General features: G+C 47.3%; 1 protein-coding gene across 1 annotated transcript in view; it reads right to left on the reverse strand.

Moving 5' to 3' along the window:
• The window catches only part of SLC27A2 (solute carrier family 27 member 2), a 30,846-nt gene extending 6,978 nt beyond the window's left edge, over positions 1-23,868 (reverse strand). Inside the window, exons 1-8 of the mRNA XM_026648310.2 lie at positions 23,265-23,868; positions 16,796-17,005; positions 15,616-15,774; positions 14,319-14,443; positions 6,013-6,207; positions 5,228-5,318; positions 2,627-2,825; positions 1,440-1,537 (exon numbers count right to left, since the gene is read on the reverse strand). Of these exons, the coding sequence (XP_026504095.1) occupies positions 1,440-1,537; positions 2,627-2,825; positions 5,228-5,318; positions 6,013-6,207; positions 14,319-14,443; positions 15,616-15,774; positions 16,796-17,005; positions 23,265-23,742 (1,555 nt within the window). The 5' untranslated portion in view covers positions 23,743-23,868. The remainder of the gene's footprint in view (positions 1-1,439; positions 1,538-2,626; positions 2,826-5,227; positions 5,319-6,012; positions 6,208-14,318; positions 14,444-15,615; positions 15,775-16,795; positions 17,006-23,264) is intronic.
• Between the last annotated feature and the right edge of the window lie 2,301 nt (positions 23,869-26,169).

The raw sequence follows: 26,169 nt of genomic DNA on the forward strand, positions 1-26,169 counted from the left end.
GCCCACAAAAGCTTATGCTCTAATAAATTTGTTAGTCTTTAAGGTGCCACAAGACTCCTCGTTATTGTTGCTGAAACAGACTAACATGACTACCCCTCTGAACACATCATAGTGTATTCTAGGCTAGACAGGGCTTGAATTTCAAAGCAGAAAAAAAAGCTCTTTCTGAAAAACCTTTTGGTGCTATCACCAAAAGCAAATATGAGCCCAAGGTGATCCTCCCCCCTTTACAGGAGCCACAAAAACTGCAAATAGCAAATGTAAGACAAGTTAGACAACATTCACCACGTAACTGATTCTAAACTGACCTTCTCTTTGTTTGCTTTAGGATCCCCCAAAGTTTCACTGTGATCCCCCCACATGGATCATGCTGGGATCTACCATCACAAAGCCCTTTTCAGCAAGACCTGACATATGGGGAAAGGTATGCAAATCAGGTAAGCAACATTGCTTGGCATATGAGGGTATCTGAAATGTTTCTATTCTATTCAGTTATTAGATTACAAACCCATATGGGTAGGGACAGCATCTTCATCTGTGCCCTGTACAGCACCAAGCACACTGGGCCAGATCCTCAGCCACTCTTCACCCTCTGCAGCATAGGGGGCATTTGATGGAATGCAGTGTGCGCCAATGATCCTGGTCCGTGAAGTGGCTCCTTGGGATCTGTCATCCACAGGAACAAATTAGAGCAGCCTTGGGGCTACTCTAACTTGCTCAGGGGGACATTTGGGCCCCTGGCAGCCTCCAAGATAAAGGAGACAGAAAGGTGGTGTAAAGCTACATACTCTGACCCCTCGGGTCAACTAAGGGTTAATCTGACACACCTGAGAATCTGACTCAATGTCAGTGCTCTTCAAATTACATAATGATAATTGCCAGGATACAGATTAAATGGGGGTGAGGGACTTTATTTAATGTTCTGAGGACCACCTGATTATCTGGGGAGTAGAAAACTGTACATGTTGTACAAAAGAGACTGTACATGTGGCTAGAACTGCTTTTGGGGATTCAGCTCATTGAAGAGAGGTGGGAGGAGACTCAATTTCCCAAACTATCTTCTTCTTCCTTTTCCCCGAAATCTCTTTTCACAGTATTTCCCCCTCTCACTCTACAGTAAGTGCAGATCTGGTAGCTATAAAACATAATGGCTAGTTATCTTCTAGTGTGGTTTCTAAATCTCAAATCCTCTCCTACTTTCCTGTTAACATCACTTGCCAAATACTAGATTAAAAAAGGAAGTTTTTGCTAAGGCTCTGCAGCTAATAGACATTGTACACACATAAATGACTGAGTTTACCAGATGCAGCACATGAAGAATAGAGAAGCCAAAAGAGAGAGAGCCTTTTTGTATAGTTCACTTAGTATGTGATGAAATTACGGTAATCTGTGTAAAAAAAGATTTTGCGTTACCAGATTTTCAAATGATTCATTTATACCTGGCACAGGCACTCCATACACATTAACTTCTTGGACAAAGTCGATCAATCCTAAAATATCTGCAACTTCAGTAGTAGCCACATTTTCCCCTTTCCATCTGGAAAACATACAGTAGTGAGCAGATTTCATTTCTGATCAACAACAACTTTGTCATGGGTTTACCACTGCACTTTCACTTTGGGGTCAGGGTGCACATTCCCATTGGCACGAGGGACCTGTTTTGATGCCCTACCTGTTGGGGTACATGGAACCTGTGAGGTTCCAAAGAGTTCAAAGAAAGACTCTTGTTCTACCCGTAACCCAATGTATTGCCTTCTGATTTTCTTTTGTCAACTGTCAATATTGTGGGCCCTAAACACCCTCTCCCCAGCTCTAGTATTTTGGGTCTCAGTGGCTTACAGCAAGAGAGGGGAGTCCCAGGCTGAGTCTAACAGATTGAAACATACAGATATTTTGAAGTCTTCTGCTGTGATTATGCAGGTGGTGAAGGAAAGCTATTTTGCCTCCACCATGGCACCTGGGCAGTATCATGCTATAGAACCATTCCTGGTGCTGGTGGTGGACAGCATGGTCAAGCTGAGCTGCCCCCACCCGATAGTAGAGATGAATCTCACTGTCGAGATTTTTCATGTTACTTTGAGGATGAAACCTCTTGAATCCAAATGGAACTGTCTGCCTCCATGCTGACACAGCAGGGCCTGCTGAAGGGAGGCTTGAGTTCCAAGTTGCTGGACATACTGGGGAAGCTCCAGCTACAATCTGTGAGCTGGACCTATGTCCTCTGTAGATGGTGAAGGCACTTAGAACCCATTAGGTTTGTTGTAGGTAGAGACTCCCTACACCAACCTTTAGGAAGGCAGGGTACCAGTTTTCCTTAAAGAAGCTATTATGTAGCTCAAAAAACCTTTTGGCAATCTTGCCAATTAGCAGCTTGCATCTAATCTTCCTTTCTGGAGGCAGGTTTTTGAGAAAGATGCAATAGATAACTCGGGCAGTGTCTGGAATCCTCACTTGAGCTTCAGGAAAAGGAAGTAAGTGATGTAGGGTCCTCATTTTTCTCACTTTGAAGTGAGACAAGTGAGTGCTCTTCATCAATCATTGAGAGACGCTGGACAAGGAGTCAGAAGGAACTGAGAATGAATTAACATTTTCTTCAGTCTTAAGTATCTTAATTACGGTAACTAACCGGAATGTGTCTCCGACTCTGTCATGAAAGTAGATGAAATTGTCCTGATCAACCATTAAAAGGTCACCACTATTAAAATATAAATCCCCTTTCTGGAAGACGTTTGTTAGTTTTTTCTTCTCTGTCTGGCTTTTTGCTCCTGCATAGCCACTAAAAGGAGAAAATGGTGTGATTTTGCAGATCAACAGCCCCGCTTCACCTATGAAGGGGAAAAAAATGTCTGTCATGTGTTTGCAAACCACCACGTAAACTGATGACACTATATACATGATTTTAAATCATATAATAGTAGTGATGATGTTTGTAGATGTTATAGAATAATTTTAGTCTTCTTTCATAATCACCTGCCCTTAAAATTAGCTGTATAACTGTAGGTTAAGGGCTCAGTTTCATCCTTTCAATACCATGGGCTCTCACAAATACAGCGGATATTACGAGTTACACTATACTACCAACCGTACTCTAGCACACAGGAGCACAGAGTCATTAAAGATTTAGGCTGAGATTTGCAAAGCCTCTTTAAGAATTTGGATGCCCAATTTCCATTAAAATTAATTGAAACTGGATGTCTAGATTCCCTAGGCAGCTTTGAAAATCTCAGCCTACATAGGGCTTGATCCCACCTGGGGATAAGCAGGATTACTCCATGAGCATCCTCTGAAGTGGGCCATCGTACTCCACTTCCCTACAAGCCAGGCTACTCCCATGCTGTACTGGTTGCTTCAGGGCTTGTTCACCTCTTAGTCATCCGACAAGCAGCACAAAGAACCAGTTGTGAGGGGAGAATGCATGTAAGGACTCAGCCCACTCACTGTGAATGTAAAATGCATTAAAAAACTGCTTAGCGCATCCACAGCTACAGTACGTTGCTCTCTAGACCAGGAGAAGCTATAGTTATGGAGTGACTTGTGCTGGGGGGTGGGTGTGTGACGTTTGGAAGGAGGCGGTATTGCACCTGTGTTGATATGCAAGGTGAAATTCACCCACGTTCAGCAGGAAGATAGGGCCTTGTGCAGGTGCTGTGCTCTGGGGCGAATTTTACCCAGACTGTGTGCAAAATAAATTGCAGCTGCACGCTTGGCACCCTTCTCCATCCTGCCCTCTGGCTTGGGATTTGGTGGAGATTTCACATTTATCCATTTTATGGATACAGAGTTTGTTTCTCTAGCACCTCATAATCATTCATAACCAAATGCTAGAAACAGCCCCCAACTCAATGGCTAAAACCCCAACCTCCCCTGATATAAACATTTACACACAATGCCAGGCATGTGCGTTCTCTCCTTCCTGCCAGTCTGTGATGTGGGGTTGTGGTTGGAGGGGGGAGAAGGAGACACACCCTGGGCAGATCCTTAGCTAGTGTAAATTGTCATTGGCATATGCCACTGAAGTCAATGGGGCAATTTACACTGGTGGAGGATCTGCCCCTATACGTAGAGCGGGAGCGTGCATTTCTGCTCCACTCCCCAGCCCTCTCTCATTCCTCCCTCGCACAAATATGTATCTGGCATTTTTGTAGTCCAGAGGCCAAATCCCGCTCTCAGATATATCTGTGCAATTCTGCTGACTTCAGTGGAGTTGCATGCGTGTAAATGAAAGGAGAATCTGGCCTCAGCACTGAATTTTTGAGCGGCTCCATGTGTGAGATTGAAAAGGACAGCCAGGGAGATGAAGTTGCAAAAATATAATCCCCTGAATCCTGCATGTGAAATCAACAGCTGTAGGGAGTGTTCAGTTTGAACTCAGAATTGTACATTCCAGTTATAAAGTCATTCTACATGTAAAAATGCTTAACACACGTAAAGGATCAAAGTAGTTGCCTCACTTTCATAGCTGCATTTTCCATTAAAAACGATGAAAGTTTAATCTACAGGGGCACAGATTTTACTATATAATAATTTTGTAAATGCTTCTTTCGGCGGCAGGTTAAGTAAGTTTATCAGACACAAACAAGATGGCTCAAGTTGAAAACCAAGGTCTGTACTATGAAAAGATTGTTAGCTCCAAGGTAAAAATGTTAAAGCACCCTCAACTAAAAGAGACTGCAAACATACTGAAGGCAGATAGAATTTTATTAAAACAACATGTAATATAAATATACATTTATTTGATATGGCATTATCCCTTGTCTTTCCTTAAAGCTGCATATCAGATCTCATTCCCACAGCAACAAATTTTCTTATTTGTGTTTAAAATCTAGAGCAGGGATTGGCAACCTTTGGCACGTGGCCCATCAGGGAACTCCGCTGGCGGGCCGGGATTGTTTGTTTACCTGCAGCGTCCACAGATTCGGCCGATGGCAGCTCCCACTGGCCGCAGTTCGCTGCTCCAAGCCAAAGGGGGCTGCGGGAAGCAACGCGGGCCGAGGGACGTGCTGGCCGCCGCTTCTGTGGATGCTGCAGGTAAACAAACCATCCCGGCCCGCCAGCGGAGTTCCCTGATGGGCCGTGTGCCAAAGGTTGCCGATCCCTGAGCTAGAGATCACCCAACAACTGTCCTAAACGACCTTTTCCATTAAGATGGGCATAGAGAGGTTAATTTGTGATTTTAAAGAATTAAATTTCTTTGTGATTTATTTTTTTAAGGAGTAAACATTGGTACCTTTAGGAACTCTTATGCAATATCCATTTTCGTCTCGGACTGGTTCATCTTTCTCTACGTCGTATCTAATCAGCTCATAGCGTATAATTTTCTAGTGAAAATGTACAAAATATACATACACGTGAATATCTGAATCAAATTCTCAATATATTCTACATATTAAAGTATTGCTTTGAAAGGTGCTAACTTCATAATATTTCAGAAATATGTTCAGTGTCCAAATGCTCTTTTGTCTGAAATGCTGGCAGCTGTATGGGGCTCTCAAGGCATGTTTATGTTGCAATAAAATACTCGTGGCTGGCCCAGGTCAGCTGACTTGGGCTTGCAGGGCTGAGGCTGTGGGGCTATAAAACTGCAGTGAAGATGTTTGGGTTCAGGCTCAGGTTAGAGTCCAGCCTCTGGGACCCCTCCCCGCTCGTGGGGTCCCAGAGCCCAGGCTCCAGCCCGAGCCCAAGCATCTCCACTGCAATTTTATAGTCCTGCAGCCTGAGCCCTGCAAGCCGAAGTCAGCTGACATGGGCCAGCTGTAGGTATTTTATGTAGACATACTCTTAGTGAGATGGCGGCAGTTATGGTGATGTCTAGCATGGGACAGGCATAAGCTAACGTTGGGGAGTGCAAGGATCCCTTCCCTGGGTATGTCTGCCCAAGGTTCAGCTGAGCACTGGGCTATGCATTTGCCTCGTAGGGCTGAAGTGATGTGGAGGGCCCGGATGAGCCCTTGGCAATGAGTTGAACTTCTCCCCTGCAGGACAGAATGCCAGCACTGATGTTATTTCGCTTACCTTATGGAAGTAGTTTACTCTCCCCACGGCACCGACTTTTCCACTGTAGTTAATAAACCCAACGTTTCCCTCGGTTGCAGCATAGAACTCAAATATACGGATGTCTCCAAATCTTCTGACGAATTCCCTCCAAACATCAGCCCTTAACCCATTGCCTATGGCAATCCTTACTTTGTGATCACCATCGCTGTCTTTCTGGACATGAAAACCCAACAGACATAGGTTAAGGATTAGGTTGAGTAAAACAAACCAGTTTAAAGAAAACATCAGTCTGCAAACATAAAGCACATTTTGAAGTATAACAGGCGCACACATCTTTACAGCTACACGTGCAGTTGAGAGATGGATAGATGGCTTGATACTTACATTGTCTAATATCAGAGACAGGAGAAGGAATGTTGGAGCAGCATTAGGCTATCTGTCTTCAGCTGAAATCAGTTGCAAAACTGACTTCAATGGGGGCAGGGCTGGCCCCTGAGGGTGAAATTCACCACCTGCAGAGGGTCATTATGAAACCTATGCCCCATTTTATGTTCCACTTAAGCCTGTTTTGTGCACAAGACTTGTAGTGACCCTCTGCATGGGTTGAATTTCACCCTTAGTGCTGTCAACGATTTAGGAGGTAAAAATGGACAGATTTCCAAATTTCCTATACTTCAAAATGACATTTTTTGGGGGGGAAAGCTGTCTTGGCGTTGAAGTCGTTACCTAGGCAATACATTAGCCTGTGAGCGGAGTGCAGGACTGAGCCCATTAAAATGAGAACATTATCCTCTCATTTTTTAATATGCTGCCATAAATGTGCTCTTCACACAGCAAATAAATATGGAGATGACCAAGACAAGGGTGACAGTTAGTTCATCTGGTTGCTTAAACAAATTGTTCTTATTTATTTACTTACATCCCAGCAATAAAAGAGAACCGATTTGCCTGTACATATCGTCTATAATACACAAGCAATTCTAATGGGCTTTAGGAAACAGTGAACGGAGCAATAGTACTCTGGGAATTTTGACAAAATCTGGGGACATTGCTCTTCCAGATCTTCTAATTTCTGAGGAGAATTTGCTCCTCATAGTTATGTAACTTAATACCCAACAGCATTTCAAGGCCAAGGGGAGAGTTTTTAAAAAAAATACATGTTGGCTTATTAACCTGGACTGCTTTCACTGTTGCTACTGGCCCAAATTCTATTGTAAACCCACTGTCACAGGATGGCTGCCTCCATGGCACCCCCTTGTGGCCTTATGGTGGCCCAGAAAGTGGCCCTCTGTCTCGATTTCCTGCTTCTGGTGTCCCCAGTTCCCAGGGCTGATCACCTGCCTGCATTCTCCAGCATTATTTCATAAGGTGGCCCCTTCCTGGAGCGCCCTCCAGTGGCAGACTATAACACCACCAGAGCACATACCTCCGTTTCCCCCTTCTTCCGGAGTCCCCAGTAACTCCACACATGTTTTCAGAGTATAAATAGCCTTTTGCAGAGTTAGTTTATTACAAAAGGTCCCACAACCACAATTCAGATTTCCCCAGCACAGTCCACACAGTACATTCACATTTTAAGTCCCAACATGCCATCAACACACCAGCTACAGCTCTGGCATCTCTCACCACACCACACCCCAACTTTCAGGTACAGATCCGGCTTTTCTCACCACACCTCAGCATCTCTCACTTTGCCCCACCCCAGCCCCTCTAGCTGGGGTGCTTCTCCGCCCTGAAGGTATGGTTCCTGCTCTTGCCTGGAGACATCAGCAGGCTCACCCCTCCATCATTCTCCAGCCTACAGCCCTCTCTGGCCCTCTGGCTTCAGCTTTACAGCTCAGAGAGCCAACAGACATTTCTGTCTGCTGTACTCAGCCTTCAGCCCTCTCTAGTCATACCTCTCTGGCCTAGGGAAGTTTGCCTTCCTGCCTTCTGCTTTCACCAGCCTGCTCTGGCTCTATTCCTCATGAAGGAACTCTTACCACTCCCTTCTTCCCGGGCATCCCCTCCCTGATGCTCTCAACCCAGCTCAGCTCTTCCTCTGAGCGCGCTCTGTCCCTCTCTCTCCCCCATGGCTTCCAAACTCTTCCTCTCTCAGGGCTGGGTTCTGGACTCTCTCTAGCCTTTGGGCTGTCTCTAATTTATAACTCCAAGGGGCAGCCCCATCCTCCTCATTACATCAAACTAGGGTGCCCCTGGAGTGGAACAGGAGAGCTGGACTCAATTTCATTTAAGGAGACAGCTACCCTGCTATACCTACAGTTCAATCCTATTTTTTCCCAGGCAGCAGGTGGCAACTCAGTTATCTGAACAAATGAAATTCTGCTTGATAGAATATTAGGCTGTTTGCATTTTCTCAAGCACCCTGACTCCAATGGGACATCAGCAAGACACAGGAATGTCCAGCTGCACTGGATGGATACATTAGCTCAGCGCATCTCAAAGAATAGTGTGTGCAGGACTAGCCAGACGGGGAAGGGAAGGATGTAGAACAGTGGCAGTGCCAGTTTCCCCAGGCTGCCCTGGCATGGAAAGGTTGAAGGTGACCACAATTAGTTTTATTTTCCTGAATCTTCAACTTTCAGAAGTTTGGGAAATGCTGCATTAGCTGAATGTTTCTCACCCAACTGCCAGCGGTGAAATGGTTGAGCAATTTCTTGTCATTTAAATGTTCGTAATCAGGGTTCAAAGTTCATGCTTCTCTCTGTGCTGCTGTCTGTCTGTCTAGTTACAGAGACAATGAGCCAAATCTCTCTCTGGGGCAAGCCCACTAAAGACAAGGGAGTTACTCCAGGGAGGAATCTGGTCCCATGAGACAGCAGTTTGGATCCATTTACATTGTTAGATGTTCACAACAAAAAAGGACAAGAAACTGCCCTGGTAATGAGGCTGCAAGTTTTGAATATGCAAATGCTCTAATTATAGTTTGCTTTTATTTTTTTGATTATTCCAGCACATGATACTGTTCTGGACTTTAGTTATGTAGCTTCTGGGTTATTTTTGCTTTTCTACACAATGGGTCCAGTAGTTCTGATTGGCTTTCCTCTTTGATTTACTGAGAAATTTGCCATTAAAATGTCTGAGCAGAGCCAAGTAGCAGGGCCGGCTTTAGGCCGATTCCCTCGATTCCCCAGAATCTGGCCCCGCGCCTAAGAGGGCCCCACGCCTAAGAAGATCCCACGCCTGCGCCTAAGAGGGCCCCGCGCCTTAGGCGCCTTTTTAATTTTTTTTACTCACCCGGCGGTGGTCTGCTCCAGGTGTTCGGCGGCACTTGGGCAGCGGGGGGTCCCTCAGTGCCGCGGAAGACCCAGAGCGGACCCCCCGCCGCCGAAGTGCCGTCGAAGCCCCGGACCGCCGTCAGGTATTCGAATTGGGCCCTGCAGTTCATAAAGCCAGCCCTGCCAAGTAGCATATAAAACAACCCAGACTGTCTGCTGAAGTTCTGCACACTTGTGCCCTAATCCTGTATGGTAGAGTTCAGTTATTCCAAAGTCTTTCTGGGTCGACAGTAACTTGCGTGCTATAGAGGCTGCACAATATGTTCATGTGTCCTGGGAGGTTTTTTCTTATACTGCTTGACTGGGGACTTGTAGGGCTTTGAGACCAAACACGTGTTTCCATTTTGAAATGTGAGTTCAATCCTTGAGGGAGCCACCTAGAGGTCTGGGGCAAAATCAGTACTTGGTCCTGCTAGTGAAGGCAGGGGGCTGGACTCGATGGCCTTTCAAGGTCCCTTCCAGTTCTAGGAGATAGGATATCTCCATTAAGATCTTTATCAAGCATTCTTAAAACTACAATACCCACCTGGGGAAGTGAGGAAACAGATTGACAGAGCAAGACGGGTACCCAGAAATCACCTACTACAGGACAGGCCCAAAAAGGACAATAACAGAACACCACTGGCCATCACATACAGCCCCCAGCTAAAACCACTCCAGCGCATTATCCACGATCTACAACCTATCCTGGAAAATGATCCCTCACTCTCACAGACCTTGGGAGGCAGGCCAGTCCTCGCTTACAGACAACCCCCCAACCTGAAGCAAATACTCACAGCAACTACACACCACACCACAGAAACACCAACCCAGGAACCAATCCCTGTAGCAAACCTCATTGCCTACTCTGTCCCCATATCTACTCTGGCGACACCATCAGAGGACCCAACCACATCAGCCACACCATCAAGGGCTAATTCACCTGCACATCTACTAATGTTATATATGCCATCATGTGCCAGCAATGCCCCTCTGCCATGTACTTTGGCCAAACCGGACAGTCCCTCTGCAAAAGAATAAATGGACACAAATCGGACATCAGGAACGGTAACATACAAAAGCCAGTATGTGAACACTTCAATCTCCCTGGTCATTCTATTACAGATTTAAAAGTCACTATTATTGAACAAAAAAACTTCAGAAACAGACTTCAAAGAGAAACAGCAGAACTAAAATTCATTTGCAAATTTAACCCCATTAATCTGGGCTTGAATAGGGACTGGGAGTGGCTGGCTCATTACAGAAGCAGCTTTTCCTCTCCTGGAATTGACACCTCCTCATCTATTATTGGGAGTGGACTACATCCACCCTGATTGAATTGGCCCTGTCAACACTGGTTCTCCACTTGCGAAGTAACTCCTTTCTCTCCATGTGTCAGTATATAATGCCTGCATCTGTAACTTTCACTCTATGCATCTGAAGAAGTGAGGTATTTACCAACGAAAGCTTATGCCCAAATAAATCTGTTAGTCTTTAAGGTGCCACCAGACTCCTTGTTGTTTTTGTAGATACAGACTAACATGGCTACCCCCTGATACTATAAACTAACCTATTTATCTTAATAGCAAACCCCATATTGCATCCAGAGTAGTAACTTGTACATAAAATATATTAAGGCACGGCGTGGGGAAGAGTTAGCCACTTGTTAACTAATATAGAGAACTGTCAGAATCAATGCTATCACAATCAGGAGTTCTTGGGGAGGAGGAGACTTGCAGTGGTTTTAAGTATTTCTTGTGTTAACAAATCCTGGCAGAATGGTCATGACTATTTATGAATGGCTGTTAGATGCTTGACCTTAGTATTCACCAGTATGCACATGCTGGTAAGTTTACTGCCTGCAGAAATAGATTCAGAGTGTACTTTTTCTCTAGCTCAGCTTGTATCTGTTGCTCCAGCTGCATGGGTTCCACTGCGGTGGAGAGGGACGGGCCCACATCCTCTTATCCCCTGCCACCCCGATCCTGGGGTGTCAGACTCCCCATCTTGGGCCAGAAGGCCTGTGTAAGTCTACTGTCCGCCAGGCTAGGATGCTAGACTCGGTTAGTGCTCACCCCTATCTGAGCCCATAGACTGTGTTGGTGCTCACCCCTAGACTATCTGGGTGCTCAGCCCTGCTCTGCTCCGCCCCAAAGTGTCAGAGCCTAGATTGTGTATTTGCTGGCTGCCTTAGCCTACAAGTTGAGACTAAAGCCTGCTCCCTGCTCTGTCCCGCCCAAAAGGGCCAGAGTCTGCACTCTTAAGTGCTTTCCGCCCCAGTCAAGAGGCGGTGGGCTAAAGACTGCTCACTGCTTCGCCCTGCCCGAGGGGCCGACAGCACCAGACTGTCCCTGCTGGTTTACCTCTGCTAAGTGGCTACAGGATTACAGATTGCATGTGGCTCGGCCCCAGCAGTGAGGCCCGAACCTGAGGGTTATTGCCTAATACAGTGAGGCAGAATGGCCTCCCTCCTCACTTGAGGGTGAGGGACCACTACACCCACTTACACTACCACTTTATTTCACTGCCCAGAGTGGCCCAGAAACTGTAATGAAGAAATAGTATTCGGGACCAGCGATCCCACTTACACCCTAAACCCAGAGTAAGTCGATTGATTTCAATGAAGTTATTCCCTATTTATAGCCATGTACTTGTCCTACCTAGTCCACAAAGTGCTACATAGTTGATACCCTACACACACAAAAATCCAAACAAACAGCAAAAACAACAAGGAGTCAGGTGGCACCTTAAACAAACAGCAAGAAACCTCAGGCCTGATTTTGCATGCAGACAGAGAATGGGGGGAAGTTTCTCCATCTTTACACTGCTTCTATTCTGTGGCTGCTCTAACCACTACACAGGTACTGGTGACCCCATAGAATACGACAGAAAATGCTGATGGGTTACTTAGGTAGCACATCCCGTGCTTGACTATGAGTATCTCAAAGATTGTGCTACTATGCCAGATGAGTGAAGCCCTCCCTCAGTCTGGTTATTTGGGGAACTTTTCACTAACACTTTCACCTGTGATGGTCACATGACTATCCTGGTCTAGCGTTTCTTGCCAGCTAAAAACTGATTCTAGCCAAGTCCAAATGTTAAATGACCAGCTCCTTGATTTCCCCATGGGACCTTTCGTGTTTGGTCTGCAGCTAGCTAGATTATAGCAGGTGTGCACTTCCTCCGTTCATTGTTATGGCATACGAAGCTGAGAGCCTAGTTATGAGGTGTTCATATTGTAGTCCTCTTTGTCAAAATTGTGCAAAAGAAATGCCCACTTTAAGTCAGTGGTACTTAGTTTGAAAGGGTACGTCTATACTTACTTCCTGGTCCGGATGTAAGCAATCGATCTTCTGGGATCGATTTATCACGTCTTGTCTAGACGTGATAAATCGATCCCGGATCGATCCCGGAAGTGCTTGCCGTCAACGCCGGTACTCCAGCTCGGCGAGAGGAGTACGCGGCATCGACGGGGGAGCCTGCCTGCAGCGTCTGGACCCGCGGTAAGTTCGAACTAAGGTACTTCGAATTCAGCTACGTTATTAACGTAGCTGAATTTGCGTACCTTAGTTCGAAGTGGGGGGTTAGTGTGGACCAGGTCAAAGACATTTCATGTTAATCTAAATTAGACTGTAAACTCCCTGGGCCAAGGATCTTGTCTTGATTCTGTATCTATAAAATTCTGTGCAAAGTGCTTTTAGTTCCTCAGGTGGAAAGAGCTATCGAAAAAGATGTAAAATAATATATTACACCAAAATAGTCATTATTAAAAAAAAATGTTAAATATTGAAAATGTGGATGGGTAAAATATTAAACCAAGGCCAACCTTTTCACTTTAATACTTTTTGTTTTTATAAATTGAGTCTTTACAATATGGAGAGCATGTTACATACTGGCTAATTTCAAAACAGATTCATGTGTCCTTTGCACTAATGGGAGAATACATTGTAAAGTGTGAGTAGTAAAGTAGGCAATGGGAAAATGAGTCAGTCCATATAAGCAGATATTGACTTGGGTTTCTTCTCTTCTCAATATTAAAATAAAATAAACATATTGCATTACCGTTAATGGGAATTCTTTGGCTAAGACCTCCAAGAACACAGATTCATTAACTAGGACTTGATTCTGAAACTAGGCAACAGCTTTTAACAAAGAAACTACGGCTTTGCTCCGGCATGCCCAGTTCTCTTTCTTCCCCTTCCAAATGCTCCTCCCTTCTTCCTCTTATGCTGAGGGGAGGCTTATTGCACAGGAATAAGCCATCTTAATGCTGGAGGAATTCCCCAGTTGCAATCTCTGCACACTCGGTATGTTTACACTGCAAAAAAACCCACCAGGGCAGCGAGTCTCAGAGCCTGGGTCAAACGATTCGAGCTCACAGAGCTCACGCGACAGGGCTAAAAACAGCAGTGTAGACATTCCCACTTGGGCTGGAGCTCCGGCTTTGAGATCCACCCCCCTCGCCGGGTTTCAGAGCCTGGGCTCCAGCGATCCCGAATGTCTACACTGCTATTTTTAGCCCTATAGCACAAGCCCAAGTCAGCTAGCCTGGACTCTAAGGCCATGTCTACACTAGCAAGCTTACAGTGGCACAGCTGTACCAATGCAGCTGTGCCGCTGTAAAATTGCTCATGTAGTCGCTCCATGTCAACGCTCTCATCGACATAATTAATCCAACTCCAATGAGCGGCGGTAGCTATGTCAGCAGGAGAGCGTCTTCCTCCGACAGCACTGTCCATGCCGGCGCTTCTGTCGGTGTAACTTATGTCACTCAGAGTGGTGTTTTTTTCATATCCCGGAGCGACATACATGATATCAACAAAAGTGCTAGTGTAGACATAGCCTTAGATTCGCTTCCATGGGGTTCTCTCCCCCACCCCCCAGTGCTGATGTACCATTAGGCAGTGCAAAATGAACATGGTGGAACAGAGAATCTGGCCCCTAGGTTAATCTGTGGAGAATCTGAGGCTCATTATAGTCCATTAAAATATTAGAAGTATTACACAGGTAATCCAGACAATATTTATAATCAGTTTGCAAAAAACTCTGGCGCATAGAAGAAATTACCTTTGGCACGTTGCATAAATACCGAAGCACCTCCCCAATATACTGGATGACTGTTACGTTGTATTTCCTGCAGTCAACCCAAAACTGGCTGGCTGAAAATTTGGCGCGTAGAGCTAAGGTTGCACCTACGCAAAGAAGAAAAAGGGGGAAATAATAGAACTGGGCTATAACAAATAGATTGTGAGAAAATGGTACAATTTCCTTTGTAGTTTCAGTGATGAGTGCAGGAAACTTGCAGGATGATAGATTATATAACTTCATCTTAAAAGTGTGTGACCCTTTCCTAAAATAAATTCAGATACAATCCATGGCCCGGAACTAGCTTTATCCTTTAATTCCGTCCATCAAAATGTATGGGAGTATTCATAGTGGATGAACTTTGTGGCATTCTGCACCATGTAACCCCTGTGGTTGTGCTGCACAGGAGGAGCTGCCTGTGACAGACATTGCAGGTGCATGCAGTATCTTTGGGGGGGGATCACATTGTATTAAGTTGATCAGTGGTTTCTGTCTCACTGTGGGCCAGAGATTGTATGGAACTCCATGGGGGAGGGTTACCAGTGCTCTTCCAGGAACTAAAAAGTGTGTGTGTGTGTGTGTGTGTGCACGCTGATTATAGCAACTCACTCAGGCTGTAAACACCTGCAGAGAGGTACTACCCCTAGGGAGATTTGCCTATACTGTTTCAAACTGAGAGTTCCAGAGACCAGCAGACAAAGAAAGGGCTTTTGGTATAAAAAGGCTGAGTCTGAAGGGCTTTCTTTTTGACACAGCAAACAGACAAGACCTTCTGTCCAGCAAGGGCCCCAACCCTTGCGGAAGGGTTGGAAAGACTTTGGCTTACAAAGGCCTCATAAGACAAGCTTTTGGCCTGTGGATAGGAACTTCTATTATTTTTTATGCTTTCTCTGTAATGCTTTTGCCCTTAGAATAAATGTATTTTGCTTTGTGAGGGCTGGTCGGTAACTGGTATTCAGGCTTGTAGCCCCTGGAGAAAGGTTAACCACAGAGGCTGGATCCTGGTCATTCAGGGGAAATGTCAATGAAGTGCAGAGGGACTGCAAGTGTAAACCTCCAGTCTGGAGGGAGGATGATGCAGGTCTCCATCCAAGAGAGGTGAGGACTAGGAAGCCTGAAGTGGGCACCTTCAAGGGAGACCAGGAGTGTAGTCAAAAGTGCAGTTAACCCTGAAACTGTGACACTGCCATGTAGGGCAGAAGAGCTGGCTCCGGGTATGAATTTTGCTGTTTCTTCCCATATGCACAGTAACTCATTTACACTGTAAGGTGCACTGTACCTTGCATGATGCATCCATGAACTCCAATCAGGAGGGCAGCACTGTGATACAGTGGCAGGGCATTATACACAATGTCCTCAGAGGTCACGCCACTTGTACTGAACAAACCACAAGCTAACAGCATGCGTTCATGGGTAATCACTGCAGCCTTTGGAAGACCTGTGTTAAGACAATAGAAAAGGTGTGCTCTTTCATATGACTGGAACACCTAATGACCAAGGGGCAGTTCAGACAGGGACTTCCCTTAGCGGAGGAGTTATTAAAGGGGATACTCTATATCCTCATAAAGATCAGAGGCTAAAAGTTGATAAAGTACAGATAGAAACTAAAGAGAAATAGTCAAATGAAAAAGAGTCCTGTTCATTTACATCACGTGTAAATATACAACTAAATATTGACAAGTTTTATAATTGCTTGTGTACAACTGCTAGAAGTCCAAATACTAAGATGGCTTAACCTGAAGGCCTGCTATTGAATGAAGATACTGATATAATAGGTATCACAGAAACTTGGGGGGACAATGATAATCAATGGGACATGATAGTACCAGGATGCAAAATATATAGGAATGCCAGAGTAGGTCACGCTGGTGGGGGAGTGGCACTGTATGTGAAAGAAAGTATAGAGTCAACTATAGTAAAATATAGTATAGTTTGATTCATTTAAGATACAATTTGATTCACGTACAACTTGGAAGATGTTTACTTCCAAAAATGCTTGCAATAGTTAATGGGCACCATCACCTTGAAATCTAGTCAATGAAAACAAAAAGTAGTTAAAAATAGCATCTAGGACTATATCTATCTCTGAGTCCCCCTGCCAATTTTTGAGATTGGACAGTCATATCTGCCTATTTTTTTTCAAAAGTTCTTCTCCCCCCATCGATGTGTTAGAGATGATCCACACAAATAAGGGAAAATGACAGTACACAAAGTGCTTTCAAATGCCCAAAGAAAAGAAAAAGCAAAGAAAAATATATTTTTCTCTAATCTTTTTCATTTCCAGAAATCTTGGGTTTACTTGTAACAATAGCAGGTAAAATATTTTCAGACAGAAATGGGATTTTGAAGATGACTTGTAAGAATTACTCAGCAGAAAAAAAGGAAAATTAAAATCTCACTCTAATCATTTCTTCCCCACCGTCGATGTGATATTTGTCGGATAACCCCATTTACATTACCTGTAGTCCCAGAGGTATAAATATACATGGCAGGAGTTTTAGAAGTGACATTTGATCTCCAAGAATGTGGAGTAGGCTCATCTGAAACCACTTCCATTTTGTCAATGAAACTGTCAACCCCTTCTGTATCGGATGTCCTGCTTAGGTAGAAGACTCTTACGTTTTCTTTTTTCAGGGCTGGCAATATTTCTTCAACAGCTGCTTTCAATTCTTACGGCACAAAGAAAATAGAAAATAATTCTAAGAACATTTTGCATGGCCGAATTTGTGTCCCAAGTTTTGCCTTGGGAAATTTTGTATTTAACTGCACTCAGGAATGATTCATGCCTATGTCGGTTCAGTGTCTAATGAAAGGACTGAGGCCATGGCTATGCTCAGGGCTGGTGCAAGCCAAGTTTCGCACCCTAGGCAAAACTTCCATCTTGCGCCACGTCCCCGCAGCAGCTAACCCCGCCCCCCCCAGCCCCTAACCACCCCCCCCCCCCCCCCCCCCCCCCCTGCGGCAGCTAACCCTGCCCACCGCAGCAGCTAACCACGCTCCCCACCAGAGAAGCCCCCCCACCGTGGCAGCTAACCCCGCCCACCGCGGCAGCTAACCCCGCCCAGGGAGCCCGCCCCAGCTCACCTCCGCTCCGCCTCCTCCGCTGAGCACACCGGCACTGCTCTAATTCTCCTCCCCTCCCAGGCTTGCGGCGCCGATCGGAGGAGAATTAGAGCGGGGGCTGTGTGCTCAGCGGAGGAGGCAGAGTGGAGGTGATCTGGGGTGGGGAGTGGTTCCCCTGTGCGCTTCCCCCTCCGTTACTGCAGGCGGCCCTCCCCGCGCCCCCCGCCCCAGCTCACCTCAGGCTCCACTCCACCTCCTCGCCTGAGCGGGCTTTTAGGCACCCTAGGCGGCCGCCTAGTTCGCCTAGTGGTTGCACCGGCCCAGGCTATGCTACAGTGACACAGCTACAGTGCCGCAGCTGTGCTTTATGGTGCTGTAGTCATGGCCACCCAGAGGATTCAGGGGGCCTGGGGCAAAGCAATTTCGGGGGCCCCTTCCATAAAAAAAAGTTGCAATACTATAGAATACTATATTCTCAGGGGGGCCCTGTGGGGCCCGGGGCCTGTGGCAAATTGCCCCACTTGCCCCCCACTCTGGGCAGCCCTGGCTGTAGTATAGAAGCTTTCTACACTAACAGAAGTGGTTTTTCCCTTGATGTAGATAATCCACCTGTCCAAGAGCTGCTACTACAGTGAGGGTTAGGTCAACCTAACTACGTTACACAGAGCATCAAGTTTTTCACAGCCCTGACCACTGTAACTTGGTCAGTCTCAATTTTAGGTGTAGACCAGGCCCGAGGAAAAACACTTTGTGCCTCCCTGATCCTGAGGCTGACTCAATCATCAGTACAGGTTAGCTCACCTTTGAGAGGTATGTGCCTTGCAAGAACCAGGGAGTAGGAATGCCCCAGACACACTTCCTTCTGCTTGCAGCCACCAGGGACAAGATCCCTGGGATGGGGGAGGAATATATAGCTGGCCTACCCAGTCTGTGGCTGCTGAATAGGACTCATGCTGAGGGTGTTTCCCAGGGAGCCTTACAGCCTCTTTGCGACTGTTTTGTGCCAGATAGGGGATGGAGAAAATGGCCACTGAAGGGTGGTGAATTTCCCCCTTCCAGGGAAATACACTCCTGTGCAGAGTTCCCACACCAGGTCTATGTACCACTATGTCCCACCCATCCTTCGTACAAAGGCGAATTTTATCCACAGTGAGCCCGAATGCAAATGGAAAAAAAAAAGTTGAAATTTACAATAAAAAGGGTCCAGTGGTAGAAATGACAATGCACAGGCTCTCTTCATGTACAGCATGATGTTTACTTGCTCTATTAGAAAAATAAGATTATCTACTTTGGCCGGTATAGTCACCAGTGTCTTGGCTGGTTTCTTGCAACTCAAAGTCCTCCTTTAAACAGCAAATGGCTATACATGTGAAAACAGAAAAGAGAGTCTACATTTTCATAATGTTGGGTGGAATCTGACAAGCACACTGCAAAGCAAACAAAAAGACCTTTCAAATCACGGGTATGACCATTTCCCTTTGAACTAACAAGTTCAGATAATTTAACATGGACCCTCATTACCAATTTCACTCAAACAGCTACTGCTTCAGGATTCCATTCTCAAAACAGCTTGAACCAGGGGGGAGAAGGAAACACAGACTCATGTTGTAGAAAGAATAATTTACGGGAATCAAACTGTAAAACTCGCACACAAATCAAACCAGCGAAAATTCACACCCAGGGACAAATTGGGATTGACTTACTTATATAAATGCTCCCACTGAAGTCAAGTCAATGGGAGTTTTATGTGAGCAAGGGGAGGAAAATTTGGCCCCAGGCACATGCTATCAAATCTGCTGATGTGTAGAGAGACACAAGCCAGATTCTCAGCGGGTGTAAACTGTCATAGCTCCATTGACTTCAATGGCTGTCTTGAAGGCTGCCCTAATCAGTGCTGAGTGTCAAGGGGGCAGAAGGGGGGGTCACGGGGCAGAAGCTGTGTTGATTTCTATGGAGATGCATCGGGCTTACACCATCTGAGAATCTGGCCCCACATTTCTAGGATGTTTTATAGCATGAAATATATGTTTTAAATGTCTGAGCAAAACCCTGACATACTGTCCAATTTGATGTCTACAGTTAACTTACGTAGTGCTTTCACTTTTATATCACTAAAACCAAAAGTGAGAGATTACTTGTGAAGGTAGCTGGTTTATGTACTGCGTCAGTATTCTCTGTAGGAGACTGATTCAATATCCCAGGGACTTTTCTCTTCACTCAAAGGACCTAATTCTTGCACAAGCCATTTTTTAGATGTTCATGTAATTTGCAAGAGTCCTTTCATTTAATTTATATTAATCCCTTCCCCAAGTCATGAAATGTTGCAAAACCTGGCTGTGTGCATTTTTCTTGCGTAGAAATGCCATCAAAAGAGTTGGAACTGTTCCTGATATGCAACCTACTGTTGGATTCAGCAACCCAACCTGCTGTATCCCAAAACAAACCGCTCTGCCATTCACTTTGAATTTAGCAACTGGGATGAAAAATTGCTATTATTGGAACCAATATTTCTAGGGTAGTTGCCTGTCGATGTTCTTGGGAATGGTATTTATAAATATACCAAGCCAAGGCCCAGACTGTAAAAGTTTGCCCCCCTAGTAGAAAAGCTACCCCCAAAACTGGCAGGTCGCAGGGCCATCCATGTGGAGACCCCAGACGACTGCTGCAACTCTGGCTCCCACCAACACCCCTGGCTCTCTGCCAGCACAACTCCATTGGTGCTGTACTGCCAACAGGAGCAGCGCCAGGGTTTTCGCCGCCCTAGGCAGCAGCGCTCCTCCTCTGAGCATTCGGCGGCAGGGGTTTTTCTGCTCCGCGTCTTCGGGGCACTTCGGCGGCGGGTCCTGGAGCAGAAGGACCCCCTGCCGCCGAATTTCCGCCGAGGACGGCAAAATGCCGCCCCCCAAATCCTGCCACCCTAGGCGACCACCTAGGGTTGCCTAGTGGAAGCGCCAGCCCTGACTGCCAAGGACTCCCCCCCCCCAACCCTCCGTAGCCGCCTCTGGGATTCAGGAAGGGGAACTAAAAATGGTTAATATGGCTTCAGGCTGTATTAACATTTTTGGACATCTTCTGCAGGACTGGAAGGGAGAATGATGTGCATTCAGATGGCCTGTCCCTCCTGTTCCTGCCCACCCTCACTCCACCCCCTCCTTCTACACAGACCCTGGACTGCATGGAGAATTGGGTTGGGTGGCAGGGAGGGGAATGTTCTGCAGAGGCACCTGAACCCCCTTTCTCCATGGAGAGTTTAATATAAGACCCCTCCACATGTAGATCTAATGAGCCATGGTCTGGCAACAAACACAGATGTAAATACAATACACTCTACTCCTAGTTATAATTGAATCAGCATATTCCTTTGCAGAAACCTATTCAAAATATCCATGCAAGTAAATAACAATGATCACACATGAGACAGTTGTGATCAGAAGAGATTTACCTTTGACCAAGGGTAGCACAGAACTGCAGAGTAAAGGTCGAAACTCAAATCAGGGACGAGAAAGTAAATGTTTAACAGAGGGGAAATCTGTCTTTTTGTCCTCTTCTTATATTATTTTAACAACTGCCAGTAGTGACTACTACAGCTAAGGTTGGGGTAATGATGTCATTAATAACCCACTATGTTCAACCATTCGGCTTCAAAAAAAAATTCTCATTTTGGGCTGAAACCTCCTTTGTTTGGTCTTTTCCCAGAGCTGTATACTTTTTGGAAAAGTACATTTTCCTGTCCTAAACACTAGCTTTTTCCCATAGTGATAACTTAAACATTGATTAATTTTGAAAGTTCAAATGTAGCATGGAATTCATTCTCACTGAGGTATAGTTCCTGTGTTAGGCTTGGAAAGATTTGTTTTTGAGTTCATAAAATTTAGGTGCATTTAAACATCTGCATAGAAATGGCCTTGACCCTGCAAATATTAATGCAGATACTTTATCTGCATACATACCTGATGCTTAAGTAAACTCTCTTTTTCTGGAGATTTCCCCTTACTATATAAATTGGAAATGAAAATATATTGCAAATGATTTGGGAACATTCATCGATTCATAGATTCTAAGGGCAGAAGGGACCATTGTGATCATCTACTCTGACCTCCTGTCTCACACAGGCCATAGAACTTCCCGAAAATAAATCCTAGAGCAGATCTTTTAGAAAAACATCCAATCTTGATTTTAAAATAGTCAATTACAGAGAATCCACCACGACACTTTGTAAATTGTTCCAACGATTTATTACTCTCACCATCAAAAACTTATTTCCAGTCTGAATTTGTCTAGCTTCAACTTCCAGCCCTTGGGTGGTGTGTTATGCCTTTCTCTGCTAGAGCGAAGAGCCCATTATTAAATATTTGTTCCCCATGTAGTTACTTACAGCAGGTATGTTACATTCTTACGCCTGACTTGATGCATCCTCTGCTTATCCCACAAAGCACCTGGATGTTTAAATACTACATCTTTGACTGCCTGGCTCTTTGACAAGACCTTTCAGCACTATGGCACATATTTCATTTGGGCAGACCCTCCTTTGCCCACCTGGAGCCCCATTAAGTCAGTGGGGGCTCAGTGCAGGTGCAGGGGACCACCCAGACAGAGTCAATTTCAGGATTAAGATTTAAGGCCCCAAATTTGATGCTGATAGGGCAGAGGTGGGCAAACTATGGCCCGCGGGCCACAACCGGCCCATGGGACCCTCCTGCCTGGCCCCTGAGCTCCTGGCCTGGGAGGCTCGCCCCCAGCCCCTCCCCTGCTGTTTCCCCTCCCCCGCAGCCTCAGCTCGCTCCGCTGCCAGCGCAATGCTCTGGGCGGTGGAGCCGCGGCCTGACCCGGTGCTCTGTGCTGTGCAGTGGCGTGGCTGGCTCCAGCTGGGCAGCATGGCTGCCTGTCCTGGTGCTCTGGGCAGTGCGGCTGTAGCACCCCCAGCCACCAGTGCTCCAGGCAGCATGGTAAGGGGGCAGGGAGCAGCGGGGGTTGGATAGAGGGCAGGAGAATTCGGGGTGGTGATCGGGGGCGGGGGTGTGGATGGGGGTGGGGAATGGGGGGTTGAATGGGGGCAGGGGTCCTTGGCGGGCAGTCAGGAAGGAGAGGGGGGGTGGATGGGACGGCGGGGGGCAGTCGGGGCAGGGGTTCCGGGGGCGGTCAGGGGACAGGGAGGGGTGGATGGGGCAGGGGTCCCGGGGGGGGGGCCGTCAGGGAACAGGGAACGGGGGGTGGGGTGGATGGGGCAGGAGTCCCGGGGGGGGCGTCAGGGGGCGAGAAGCGGCGGTCGGTCGGATGGGGGCAGGGGCCGGGCCACACCTGGCTGTTTGGGGAGGCACAGCCTCCCCTAACTGGCCCTCCACACAATTTCAGAAACCCGATGTGCTCCTCAGGCCCAAAAGTTTGCCCACCCCTGTGATAGAGCTACTCACAGTGTGTAAAGTTAATCATGTGCATTGGTAGGACTAGGACCTTAGACTGCATCTTGCTCTTCTGCACTTGCTAACTATTGGAAGAATCCCGCCTCCCTCCCCAGAAAAAAACTGGGCAAGGCATCTCCCTTGTTCCAAAGGGAGAGGAGAGGCCAAGTCTTGACAATGAAGTTGTAGCAGAGGTTATTGTACCTGGTAAAGGAACAACCCTCCACCTCAACCCGCTCCCCACCCCCTGGGGCCTGTCCCACATTCTGGGCTACCCCATCCCCACCCCTGGGGCCTGTCCCACATTCCCGCCTCAGAGGGCTGCAGGCCAGGTGCTGTCTCCCTGAGCAGATGTCGATGAGCAGCAGAAGCCCAGCAGGTGTGGGCCCACGTGGATGGGCGGCCAGGGGCAGGCCACTTTCCCTATCCCCCCCGCGAGCTGCCTGGCCGCTGGAGCGGGTCTCACCTGGGGCTGCCAGCAGGACCTTGGCTCCGCTGCACTGGAAGCAGTGCAGCAAGGACTTGGCCCGGATGTTGTAGTTGAGGCAGGCCATGGCGCAGCCCAGCTTGGCCAAGCCCAGCCAGATCCAGATGTAGGCAGGCTCGTTGCCCAGCAAGAGGGCCAGGCAGGCCCCTTGCCGCAGCCCGGCGTGCTCGCGCAGCGCCCGGGCCACCTGGCTGCTCCGCTTGTCCACCTGCTCGTAGGTGTGCGCCTCCTCCCTGAACAGCAGCAGGGGCTTGCGCGGCGCCCGGCGCGCGCGCTGCCTGAACACCTCCAGGATGGTGCGCGGCGGGCTCCGCGCCGCGTAGTTGCGCGCCAGCCGCGCCGCCCGGGCTATCTTGAGGAAGAAGCGCAGGTCGCGGAAGAAGTAGGGGCAGGCGAGGTGCAGCAGCAGCGGCAGGAGCAGCAGCCCCGCGAGCGCGGTGTAGAAGAAGGAGAACATGACCCTGCCCGGCCAGTGCTCAGCGCAAGGGACTCGGAGCGCACGGAGCTGCGCCTGGCCCGTTGCTCGGCTCCCGGCTGGGCAGGGGCGGGCCCAGCCGCTCCCTCCTCCCTGGCCCCGGCGGGAGGGAAGCGGTGCCCGAGCGGGGGTGGGATTAGAGGGAGCAGGGGCTGGGATGGGGGTGGGGGGCAGGAATCGCATCGGGAGGAGTCAGCACCAGGTACCAGCCACATGGGGCTGGATGGTTGCGGAGACAGCGCCTAGGCGAACCCTGCCGCGTGAGGCACAGCGGGGAGGACTCGTGGCCGGTCACTTTTCCAGAGCTGGACGTGGTGAGAGATCGGGGAAATGCCTTTGCTGGGGCGGGAGAGCCTTTTCCTACCAACTGGCCACGCTCCGGCGAGATGCCATCTCTTCCCGTCGTTAAAACCAAAGTATTCTCCAGCTCTGGCTCGCCTGCCAAGCGGTACCTCTAACCCGACTCACTCCACCGCACCCAAAGGGGTTAGGTGCCTGGGAAGGGAGGCTGCAATCAGGATAGTAGCACCCCCGAGTTTCTTTCTGATTCCCCTTCCAGAACAGGTGCCCCAAGGGGTGACAGATGCCGCCCTGCTTTGCTGCAGGGGACGTGGGGTTGGAGAGGATGTTTCACACACAGCTCATCTAGCTCCACATCACCAGGATAACAAAGCTTCAGTTACAGCTGAGGGAAACAGCGATTTGTACGCATGATTTACATATCTCTGATTTCAGTGGCAACAACAATTGTAGTGCATGGGAGCGGAGGAGAGACACTTATCTATCAGATTGAGCTGATTCCAAAAGTTTGGGGTATTAGGATCAAGGTCAAATTGATTTCTCTCTTCAGGGCAAATGCCAGGATTATATTGCAACATGCTGCTTTCCTTTTCAAGTGCATGTACAGCTATCCACGGCAGACAGCTAACGCTAACATAGGTGTACAGTACAGAATGAATGACTCATAAAGAGACTTGGGCACCCATCCTGCTTCCACTGATGATATCACTAACAATTTCCCATTGACATAAAGGGAAGGGGACCGGATACTTAATACTTAGTACAAATCATATCTGAAACGTGTAAAGAACTTACAAAGCATATATTAAGGGCAAAGTATGATTATTGACCATAGCACAAAGGCTGTGAAAATAAGGCATATGGGAAAGTCTATGAAGACAATGGTGACTTATCTATAGAGGGCAAGCACATTAGCTAGGCCATAGGACATCAGCTGCAGCAATAGCCTACACACAGGACAGCTGTGTCCTGTTTCAATTCACAACATTGTGTATACATGATGGGGGCTTGGTGTGCACAAAGTGCGTAGCATTCTGGGTGAGTATCCCATGGTCCTTTGTTTGGGTGCTGAGCTGTGGGCACGCTGAAATTTTTCTTGCTGTGCATGGTAGGATACATAGTAGAGGCCAGTGGAATTCTGAGCCGTGGGGTCAAACTCCAAAAATCAGATGACTCCGCTCCCACTGTCCCGTGGCTCCTCTCTTTCCAGGCGGACATGCGCCATTCTGAGCAAAGCATTGCTTTTGAATTGCTGTCAGGCTGACTCTGATCTCTGTTACACTGATGGCCTGATTCTAACTTCACACTGCTGTTACACTTGGCCAACCCCACTGACTTCATTAGCGTTACTACTGATTTGCACCAGTGTCAGAATCAGGACCAGCATTTGCAGCTACGTTACTTCATTCATTTCAGGCATTATTGCTGATTTGCATTGCTGTAAGAAGATCATGTTTACGGTGGTTAGCAGAAAGTTGATAAAAATGTTAGTGTGAGAGAGCAGGAGAGGGCAAAGGGCGGGATTGGAGAAGGAATTTTGTGTTTCAAAATATTTACAGAGTAAAGGATTCAGGGACATGACTGTGTACTGCTGAATTGCTCCAATACCATAATTTGAAAATTAAGATCTTGCTTTTCGAGCACTGTCTAATGTACATGCCAACTATAGGGGCTCAGACAAGACCAAACAAAGCTTCTGTAGCAACCAGGCAGATTCTCTCTTCCTTTCTGGAACCCCAAAGGAAAAGTGCTAGCTCAGTGACTGCAAATTCATTCAACCTGACTGTCAGCTGTGCTCACAGCGTGTCTGGCCACTCCTTCTGAAGTGTAGCCAAGTACAGTAGCCAGTTCTGCCCTAGAGCTCAGAGAGTGCTAGTGTCAGCATTATGCGTGGGTACCGCACAGGTGTGTTGGAAGAGCCACCCTCCCCAAGCCCTTACATGCACAGACAGCCCGAAGTTAGCTCTATTCTTTACAGATAATAATAATCAGCTGTCTAGAAAACAGAAAGCCTCCGTCTGCTCATTCATTGGCAAATCCACCAAGAAGCTCCCCAAATAACGGAAGTAATAGTTACAGGAGTGCATGCCCAAACTGCAGGGCCGGCTC

Source organism: Terrapene carolina, unplaced genomic scaffold, assembly GCF_002925995.2.
Source record: "Terrapene carolina triunguis isolate 2854851 unplaced genomic scaffold, T_m_triunguis-2.0 Scaffold67, whole genome shotgun sequence".
In the NCBI taxonomy this organism is placed as follows: Eukaryota; Metazoa; Chordata; order Testudines; family Emydidae; genus Terrapene; species Terrapene triunguis.